This window comes from Grus americana, chromosome 15, assembly GCF_028858705.1.
Source record: "Grus americana isolate bGruAme1 chromosome 15, bGruAme1.mat, whole genome shotgun sequence".
Taxonomy (NCBI): domain Eukaryota; kingdom Metazoa; phylum Chordata; class Aves; order Gruiformes; family Gruidae; genus Grus; species Grus americana.
The window spans coordinates 13,487,589-13,498,036 of record NC_072866.1 but is presented as its reverse complement, the minus strand read 5'-3'; the positions used below and the strand labels follow the sequence as shown (position 1 = coordinate 13,498,036).

Below are 10,448 nucleotides of genomic sequence, written 5' to 3'. Positions count from 1 at the left end.
CCACTACTTTGACTCGCTGTCTTTGCGTGGTAGCAGTCTTGAGACATTTTCCTTGATTCAAAGTCCTGTGAAAAGCCCTTTTCCAGCCCATCCCACATATTCCCAGCTGCTCCAGGCCCACAGCAGCACCAGAAGAACAACCTCCCTGCTCTGACAAACTGAGCAGTACCTTAATGATGTCTGATAAGGGACTAGGGTAAGAGGAGCCAGTAATCTCACTGGGAACTCTTTAGACAGGCGTTAATCCTGCTGTCACCGAGCCCCTCAGGAAAACCATTTCACTGACTTGATCTTCTTCAGCTGTTCCTCCACATAATTTATATGTAGCTAATTGCCACAGTAGTGGCTCCGGATGTGAAGCAGATGCTGCTGAGGAAAAGAGCATGTTGCATCCTTAAGTGATGGCTCCAATCTCTTTATTTAAAGGCAAGGCTACTTAGAGTTGCTGGGAGGTTCAGATCTCTCCCTTTTCTCCACCTCTCTGCAAGGCCAGCCATTCATTCATATTTTGACACACTAGCAAAAGTACTCAGCTGTGGCACTTCTCAGTTGCAAGGATGGACAATGTTTCTCCACCCGGCCACCCATGAGGTCACAACTGTCCTTGCCACCGGCCAGGAGATACAGACTTATTTACAGCTATCTATACAATTCCTCCAGGATTTTTGTCTTTAGAATACTACAAAGATTCTCTACCAACGAGCGCAGTGCCAGAGGAATAGAGACAGACGATGTGAAAGCAAACCGGTGACTAGATTTGAGACTGGAGAATGAGCATAGGCGGCTGTTATTTCTCCGGAGCAGAGGGAAGACAGACAGCTCCTCTTCTGTCCTCTGGCAAATGCACCATCACCCCTATCTGCAGACAAGGACCAGAGAGCAGTGGCCAGAAAAGTCACAGGGAGGAACTGGCGGACCACAAAGAGGAAACCCAGCTGCTTGTTTGAAGACTCCACTGTGACAGTGCCCAGCTGCTGGGATGTTTGCAGATGAACCAAGAAGTTTGTTTTAGTTGTTTCTAAAGAAAAGTTTTCCAATAAAGCTCTTAAAAGCTGTCCAGTCAGCAGTTGGTGCTGACCAAACTCATCTATTATACCCCACTGACCCTTCTAAACCTCCTCCATTTCCTGCATATACTGTAAAAGGCCAAGATAGCTCTGTGAGCATTTGCCACAGAGCCAGACCTTCCAGAGATGCTGGGGCTAGAATAACAAGAGGCTGAAGAACAGGGAGAGAGGATGTCAAGCTACACCCAAGGCAGCATGGAGCACAGAAAGGCACACTGGAAACAAAGAGAATTTTAATTTAAAAACAAAAAAACCAAAAAACCCACCCCAAAACACCCACTCCCAGAAAACAAAGTGGTCTCTCGCCCTGCACAGATCTGCATGTTCCCTCCAGCACAGAAAGTGCAGAGACTTCAATTGCAAGGGCCAACACTCCCTTCTGCTCTCCCAGCAGCTCTGCCTTCGTAGAGAGACAAAAAAATACAACAACAAACCAACAGGCACTGCCCTAAGACCCCATGGAGGAAGTGGTCCCTGTTTGGCACAACGTTCAGGAGATCTTTCTCCCACAATAATGGCACCTTAGCCAGGCAGACTGATCCTTGCCTCTTCCTGATCTTCAGTCAGCACACTCTCCTCTTCCAGCACAGTCTGGCCTGCTACATCATCTCTTTGATCCTCCAGCATGCGGGTTGAAATACACTGTCTCCTTACAGGGCTTCAATGCAGCCAATGAGTCCAGTTAATTCCTCTGGAAGTGGAGCTCCCAGAACCACACGTTCATATCATGGCCTCCATGTGCAGAACCTTCAAGGCCTCTGAAATCTGAGAGCTGGTGTCGATCTGGCCGTACATCCCCACCAGGAAGGCCCTGTGCAGTAACACTGCTGCGTGCTCTATGAAAGGGAAAGACAGCATGAGGGCTGACCCGAGAGCTCCAACATGCAAGCAAAAGCAATCCACCAGGAAACACTGGGGTGAACACTTGCAGCTGTGCAAGAAATTCTCTCCTTCTGTAAGAACATGGTACAATCCACCCTCTAGTAGCCCCGTGGGCATGCAATCCTGTCAGGGATCATAACTCAGAGCAAAATCCTAAGGGAGCAAATCTAATTGAAGGAAGCCTCCCTTGTCCCCATGGCAAATCTCTCCCGTGACGCTCAGACGAAAGCTGCTATTGATACAGATCACCTGCGTGTTCGATGGCCTGGTCTAGGCAACACCGACCCTCAGCAACTTCCCAGGGAGGCTGTTCCCAGCACAGGAGCCCAGCTTTGACCCTTGCGAGGCCAAGCATGCATTGAATGCGGCAGATATCAACTCACCTTGGCAAAGGAGGGTGTATTCAGGCAGGTTCCTCAGTGCTGTCTGCACCACCTCAAAGTCTCGGCTGCCAAGGCAGTACATGAAGGTGGGAAGGAAGTCTGCAGCAATGCTGGGAGTAAAACATGACAGTGTCAGTACAGCCCAGATCACCATCAACAGGTGTGCAAGATGGGCAGCCAGCGGCCCTCAGTGACTCCGGATAGCCTAAGTTCTGGCGGTCCTCACCTGGGGTTGTTCTGAATGGAGCGCAAAGCCAGGCTAAAGGCCAGATTTCGGCAGGACTCCTCTGATGAACTCATCAGCTTCTGTAGGTTTGTCTGGAAGAAGATGCACAAGTTAGGAGGATCACAGGGCCATCCAGGAAGCCCAAACTCCTCAGACTTGCACTACTACCCTTCCAGCACCAATCCAGCCCAACACACATCCAGCAGGTACTAGCTGAGCCAGGAAATCCCTCTCTGTAAGAAGGATTATCTTGGTTTTGAATACTTTAAAGCACCCTCCTGTAATCTTATTCCACGTGGGACAGCTGAGTTTTCCCTGGGCTCCAGTGTTTTTGACAGAGCTCTCTCCTTGCTCCAATACTGGGAAGGGGACAGAGGGTTAATTCTTCATCTAGCATAAAGAGAAGTTAAAGTGAATGATGACAGACCCAGTATGCAATGGAGAGAAGTAAATACCGCCTGCTGTCAGAAGGCCTGACTGAAGGTAAATTTCTCCTAAGATGCCGCAACAACCACCCAAACAGCAGAGGAAGGGTAGTACTTAAGTTGGCTGTGCAACACAGACTCTAGTGAAAAGAGTATCTTCCTTCCAGTGGCAGTGTAAGGCACTAATACTCACAGCAAAAAAGGAGAGAATTTCTGGCCTCCGTCTGGACATCTCATCGATGTCTGTCAGCACCTCCAGGATGTCTGGTGGAAGACACAGATTTAAAGGGGTGACTGAAATTCACTGATCCAGGAAAGGATCTTTTTCCCTACAAATCCAATCTCCCAAGCAGTCAGGTTTTCCACCACCACAAAGAGCTAGAATAATAAAGGCATTCTTCAAAAAGGATGAGAACAGGTAGGTCACGTTCTAGATCAGCACGTCCCAACCTGCCCAGGCAGAGGCCACCAGCACTATCATGTCTCAGACAGGGGAAGGAATGGAGTGGGGTGTGAGGTTTCAATGCCAGCACACCTTCTTCTGTACCTGAAAGATCTTCACACAAAGCCTCTTTTAAAAACAGTGTCCAGGCAGGATTTCTTCCCTCTGTTTCTAGCGTGGAAGGAAAACTGTCACCCCAATACCAAAACTTAGGTCTGAACACTGGACATCTGTGATTTCAGAAGACCTTTGGAGAAGCAGCATGTTGTTGCCATATGCCAGGTTAACATTATTTTCTGCTACGAAGGCCATTTGGGGATTTCTCATCAGTTTGGTATTTTTATATCATTAAAAAAATGGCACTCCTATCAGCACTCCAGACCTGGCTAAACATGAACTGCAATGCTTCTTGAATTACTCATACTATCTCCCAGAGCACTTACAAGATCCTTGAAGGTCCCTGGAGTGGAGGCAGTTGCCACACTGCCCAGCTAAGTGATAACAGCGTCATAGAAAGCCTCTGTCACAGAATCACAGAAGGTTATGGACAAGTTCATCCAAAACAAAACTACATCCTAACTGCTGGAGACTTTCAAACACAAGACTGAAACAGGAAACTACCCTGTAGCTGACAGATATGTAACAGGGTTGGTATATGTCTGCATTTGTCCTGTGTCTTTGTACAGCTCTGCAGGTCCTCGCTTACCCTCAACCGTTTGGCCTCTTGAGAGCCTCTTCATATATGGGGCCATTTCAGCTGGTGTGAGAGGAGTGAAGAGAGACACGCTGACGAGTGGGAGAGAGCCAGCTGCTGCTTCATCTGGTGTGGGGGAGAGAGAGAGAACAGGTCACTCCTGACAGTCTATGTAGTTTTAACGGGGAGACAGGTCCGGTATTCCCTACCAGTACAGTGGTATATCATGAGCAATACTGTAATACAATTCCTGGCTCTCTCACTGTCCCAAGCCTCACTGCACCTTCTGGTACCCCTCAGTGGATGCAAAGAGAAGGAACCTTCCCGAGCTGTTTTAATACTGAATTATTTTCCCATGCAAGTTGTAAACAGTGGAGAAGTGGATGTACCCTTAGTGTCTCCTGACAGGTCAATCATTAACTGTGGCTGAGGAAAGCAAAATCCACAACAGTGAAACTCGCCCTTGTTAAGGGCTGTTGTGCTGCTTCAGTAGTGATACCAGTGGCAGGAAAACAAATTAACCCATCCCAAATACCGGTTCCAAATTACTGAGTACACAAGTGCCATTCTCCACTCTAAATACTCTTTTGTTGGGCTGTTAGGAGAAGAACAAGCACAGCAAACAGCCCATAAAAGCATCTGTGCTACAAATATACTTCAGGTTCACCAGCTGGAATAACTCTTTCTCCCACTCAGACTCACCATCCTTCTCTTCATCAGAGCCCCTGTCCAAGACTCCACTCTTACTAGGCAGACTCAGCCCAGCCAAGAGGGACTTCAACATTGCTAGGTCACTGTTGTCTGATGATAGGTCACTGGGGGAAGAGATGGCACATTTAACTTTCAGTAGCAATAAGGACATGAGGACAAGGAACAGCACATATACGTACACTAAAGTGAATAGTTTCTCAGAAGCAGAAACAAGATTTTTCCTTTCATCGTAACTGGAACTCAAAGGCATTTTTCTCCATATCTGAAGGTGGGACCCTGCAGCCACCGCTGAGGGAAAAGACCCTCCTGCTGGCCCTCTGGAAATGACTGCAGGGCACTACAATGCCTCAAGAGGACGTTTAGGCCATTATGTGAGTTGAAGTCATTATCTGACTTCCTTGGCCTCAGTTTTCACCTATGAAAAGGGATATGCTGCTCATCTCAATAGAGACTTGAAGGAGGTAAGGGTGAAAAAAGTGCCATATTAATAGCTATTTTGTCACATCCTCTTGCTGTCTTCTGTCTGATTAGCTCATGGCAGCCTGACTGCACAAGCTCTCTATGAGCTAACCATGGGCTAACTGGAGTAAGGAAGCTTACTGGAGTGGATCCGAGTGCTTCTGCAAGAAGGAGACAGCTGCCTGGGCATTGCATGTGATGTACTTGTGGATAAACTGGACAAACTTGCTGATGAAGGCAGCCAGGTGCCGCGAGGATTTTCTGTAGTTCTGAGAAAGGATCGAGAAGATGAGAGTTAACAAAAAAAAGCAGTGATGCACTGCCCCATCCTGCACCTCTGGGTACCAGGGAGTAGTTTCTTGATCTCCTGCCTCCTCTTTAAGCTCTCCAAGGTACTTGATACACTTTTTTTAATCCTTGGGTATATGAAGGTTTTCCCTTCAAACGGGAGAGAGCTAGGCTGGCCCTGTGTTACATGAGCTTCTCCATCTAGTGGCTTGCAGCCTGCACACGGAAGGGGAGCAGGGACTTTCCTACCAGCAGCAGACGGATGAAGGACAGGAGACAGTCCCATAGTGCCGCCTGGTGCTCGTTCTGGAAGACCTGCGGCTGGAGCAGCTCCAGGATCCCTAGGACGTGGATGAAGAAGGTCAAGTGGTTCTGCTGCCTGAACTCCTGGAAGTTGAGGTGAACACGGCCATGCAGCAGTGCTGCAATCATTGGCAAGTGCCTGAAATGCCAAACAAAAGAAAATTCAGATCTAGCCTCTTCCTGTAAACAGTTCCATGTTGTTACACCTCAGTTCCTGGAAGGAAGCATCCCTTATCCTCTCCCAGGGTTCTGGATTTGATCCCTGTATCCACAGAATCAGCAAACCCCATTTCCACCCATGTTCTGTTCTCTGGTCTCCAATTCCAAGAGGACTGTTTCCGGACAGACACAGAGCCGAAAGAGGTACTGCCTCATTATAAGAGATATGATTTTGCTGCCCTTTCTCTTGACTTCTGTACACAAAAGCGGATTCTGTCACAATCATCATGATTGCTGCAAGTTTGTTCCCCCTCTAGGACAAGGATGGATGCTTTTCAATGAATGCCAGCCACACGGAGGGCGAAAGGGGAGAGCAGTACCTAAGAAGCAGGATGGGATGAGCCACAGCTAGCTTCCTGCAGGCCATATTGGCATCCCACACGCGGCTTTCTGATGACTTGGAGTCACTGGTGTCTGCGAGGAGGTTAATGAATCTGTGAACCAGGGCATCAAGCTAGAAGAAAAGTAATGAGTAAACAGTTAAGAAGTTTAAAGCGCAATCAAGCCCCTGGCTCTGCAGCAGTGTTTCCCAATTCCTTTCCAACTACGGAGGGGGTTAACAGAAATTATTTTCAGGTAGAATCTGCGAGCAGATACAACGTTCCAGCTGGCACAGGATCTGAAGTCCACAGTCCCTACAGACATCAAAGCAGGATCAGACGCCTGCACACTTGCGCTTTACAGAAGCTTTTGGCACACAGAAGCTTGTGGAGCTTATACTATTTTATAGAAGGATGCTGCAAAATAAACTACACCTGAACTCTCTGCTCCTGAGAGTGCAGGCAGGGAAGGGGCAACAGAAGAGTAAGGTAAAGAAACCAAAGTGACCCAGGAAGCTTTTGCCAGTCCTCTCCTTTTAGACTGGGCATCGAGGTAGCATCCACTCTGGGTACACAACTGGAAAGGGGCTTTTCTATGCCTCTAACTTTACCTTGCAAGTGCTGCTGTCTCTGGCTCCTTCACTGGTGAGAAGCGTCTCGGGCATAGGCACAAGGAGCTCAGGCAGTTGCAGGTATATCTGAAGCAGAAGGTCCTGGCAGCATTTTCCCACAGAGCTGAAGGAAAAAGGGAGAGGTCAGCCACTGGTTACTATGTTAGTTCAACTAGCAAACATCCCAGACCCATCAGATTAGTAACAGCCTTCCTGCATATGGCAAACAGACCATGTAAAAGAGCAGCTACTGCTAATGTGAATCAGTGGGTTTTTTTGTTTTTCCTTCTTTTGATCATTCACAGTCTACAGGGATCCATCCACAGCCTGTGGGGATCCAGCATTAGACCATTTGGAGTTAGAAAACTGCAGTTACAAAAGGAGCACAGGACAAGAAAGCTCTGTTTACATCTCCAGTGAAGAGTTCCTGCACATGGTACTCATGGTCATCCTCATCGCGATGGGAAGAGCAGCCAGAAGCACAACTACTCACACTAGCCAGCCTGTTCTCTACACACCTGCCTCCGCAGACCCCTGGCACAGTCTGCACTGGGAGGCAGTGCAAGGCAATGGCAACTGAGATCACTCAGTATCTTTTTCTAACACCACCATAAGCGAAGTTTGGATTAGGTCAGTTTGTTTCACTGCCACAAATACACCATCTTCCTGTTCTTCCCTCAGTGTTAGGGCACAATCTAGTCTCCATTCAACTTTGAGAGCAATCGTAACAGTCAGAAGCAGGATGTATTGTGACCAGTGATTCAAGGGATGAGTAGACAAGAAATCCCACGTTAGGAACTGCTAATTAAAATTAACCATTGATTTAAAAACCCAAAAAAACCCCACCAAAACACCCACAAAAAACATGGCAAGCATTTTGTCCTGAAGTCCTAAAAGCAAAAGAGCCTTGAAATGTAACTTTAAAAGTCACCTTCCTGGTCCAAGTACCACTTGAAATGACAAGTAATTAGAAGTAGAGTAGATAGTGCTCCCCCATTTCAGCCTCACCTGCTTCCCCACTGCTGGATACAGCTGGTCAGATACTCCGTTACTTTTTTGATGCTCTCAAGGTCCCCATGAGAACAACTGAGCAACAAAGGCAGTCGGGACTGGATGAGTGTGCAGGAGGCCTCTTCTGTGTTCTGGTATCTGGTTTCTGCTTCAGCCAGGATCAGCTCCACCATGCTGATCAATTCTGATGCCTTTAGGTGGAGCACAAATTCCTCACGGCGCTTCTGTAATGCAAGAGAACACCCAAAATGAATCCCAAGATCCCTAGTTCCTTCTAGTCACACTTTCCCCAACTGGAATAGAACATCTCTTCAGACTAGACTTAAGAACAGCCCCATATCTAGAGCTCAGAAAGCATGCATCACAGCCCCAAATGAAGTCTCTTTACCCCTCTTCTACTTCTGAACTCATTTACTTCCAACTCAGCATGTGCAATGGGACAGAAACTATAATTCAGTCACCAAACCAAAGAAATTCCTCCATGGAGAAGAGATGCAACTCCCTTTTCTTGGTGAAATGGGAATTAGCCCACACTGGGTTTTAGCTTGCTCACCACTGTAGCCTTGTGCCTAGATGTTTAATGGATTTTGTGGCAACCGCTGCAGGAGATGCAGAGGAAATGCCAAGTGGGCAAACTTATGTGTGTTCATATCAGCTTTTTGGACTCAGAATTGCCACTGTAATATGTAACATAGCAGAGCGGCTAAATAACCAGCTGAGGTACAGGCAGCAAACTTGGCATGCTGCACCTGTATCGCTCCAGCCACCTCTTGGGCCATGGAAAAATCAGGCACTGTGAAAGCATCGCCTCTTGCTCCATCCAGGGAGGGATCCTGGAGGAACTGAACCATTACCTGAGGAGTTCTTTGGTCCCTTCCCTGCCAGATCCGAGGAATGTGAATACAGGCCCACAAGAAATCCAAGGATGCAGTTGGGTCAAACCTGCCAGAAGACAAAAGACGACAGATTTGCAATTAGAGTCAACGCAGCCCTCGGGCAGCATACAAACACATGGTGGTGTCTCTAATCATCATGAGTACTGTGAAGAAAGAAACATCTGCAAATGTAAAAATAGGATCCATTAAGTCCCAAGAAGGGGTTTGGTTCTATTCCCAGATTATGACTAAATATTTGTTGCAATAAGCACGACACTGGGTATGGAGCCAAACAAACAGCATTCAGCAAGAGTGTGGCGGCTACACGGAGTCTTGCACCACAGAGCCAGACATTGGTCACCCACACAAACAACTGGTACAATCAGACCAGTGACGCCACTGTCCCAGTGTACAGAACACCCTATCCTGGCTGTTACCCTGAATTGCAGAAATTAATTAAATTGTTAGTGAGCAAGAGATGAATAAGAAAATAATAAGCAAACTGAAATACTGCCAGCTTTAGAAGTACTGCTAGTTTAGTAATGTGCTGAATTACTACTATTAGGTGTGAGCATTTCCTGGTCCATAAGCATAACAAGTTTAAGCAAGATACTACTACAGTGGCACTTCAGTATTTGAGAGCAATGTATAGAAGCTGAGAGCCAGGGCTACTCCAGAGATCAGAACTGGGAGCCTGATGCCAGGGCAGGGGTTAGAGAAAGACTGGTAATGGAATTTAGTACAACCAAAAGATCCAGCAGAGCCTGCCCAGGTACAGAGACTGCTGTCAGTTCACTATCCAAGCCATCTTTCAAACCCCATGTTCATAAAGATTATCAACCAGGGCAATGCTAGATGGATTACCCAGTGATTAGCACTTCCTGTTTAGAACACAGCCAAATCTTTATGTGCTGCTTCCATCAAACAGCAGGTAATATTTATATCAAGGTACACAAATCAGCATGACTGAAATCAGCAACCTTCGCACAAAGCCTGTTTTTGGCTGGGTTACATCTCCTGGCAGATGCACCATGGAATGTGGCAGTTCTTGTTCTCAGCTTCTGTTTGTTCTCTCTCAGACGCAATGAGACACAAACTCAAAACTCCTTTCTAGGTCCAAAAAACAAGACTCACCTTTGCTCCCGGTTTCTGCAAAGCAGAAGCCTGATGCACTGGTGCAGCGTAGTCCAGCTGGACTGGTGAGTGAGAAGAGCCAAGAGATAGGGGCGGAAGGAGGGCACCTGGGACCCTGCCTGAAAGGACCAAACAAGGAAGAGATGCAACAAACAGATCCTTCCTGCGAGGTGGATGTAGGACATACTGTGTACATTACAGAAGCATGATGATCCAGTCGTGCAGACAACACAGAAGACAACATGTGGATTTAGGATTTGAACTGCAGTATTTTCTAACAGAACATGGCATCAGCCATGAAATTCAGTTCTAGTCTTAGCTTCAGCATAGCAGTTCTGGGAAAGCTATTTATCTGTCTGCAAAAATACCAATGAAAACACAGCTGGCTGGGCTGTTAC

General features: G+C 47.2%; 1 protein-coding gene across 2 annotated transcripts in view; it reads right to left on the bottom strand.

The window, feature by feature from the left end:
• Positions 1-399: 399 nt before the first annotated feature.
• The window catches only part of INTS1 (integrator complex subunit 1), a 30,401-nt gene continuing 20,352 nt past the window's right edge, over positions 400-10,448 (bottom strand). For both annotated transcript variants that reach the window (XM_054843094.1, XM_054843095.1), the window contains exons 35-47: positions 10,051-10,169; positions 8,896-8,983; positions 8,039-8,265; positions 7,031-7,154; positions 6,420-6,553; positions 5,827-6,019; positions 5,431-5,558; positions 4,822-4,934; positions 4,132-4,245; positions 3,177-3,247; positions 2,559-2,650; positions 2,333-2,442; positions 400-1,903 (exon numbers count right to left, since the gene is read on the bottom strand). In XM_054843094.1, the coding sequence (XP_054699069.1) occupies positions 1,788-1,903; positions 2,333-2,442; positions 2,559-2,650; positions 3,177-3,247; positions 4,132-4,245; positions 4,822-4,934; positions 5,431-5,558; positions 5,827-6,019; positions 6,420-6,553; positions 7,031-7,154; positions 8,039-8,265; positions 8,896-8,983; positions 10,051-10,169 (1,629 nt within the window). In that variant the 3' untranslated portion in view covers positions 400-1,787. The remainder of the gene's footprint in view (positions 1,904-2,332; positions 2,443-2,558; positions 2,651-3,176; positions 3,248-4,131; positions 4,246-4,821; positions 4,935-5,430; positions 5,559-5,826; positions 6,020-6,419; positions 6,554-7,030; positions 7,155-8,038; positions 8,266-8,895; positions 8,984-10,050; positions 10,170-10,448) is intronic.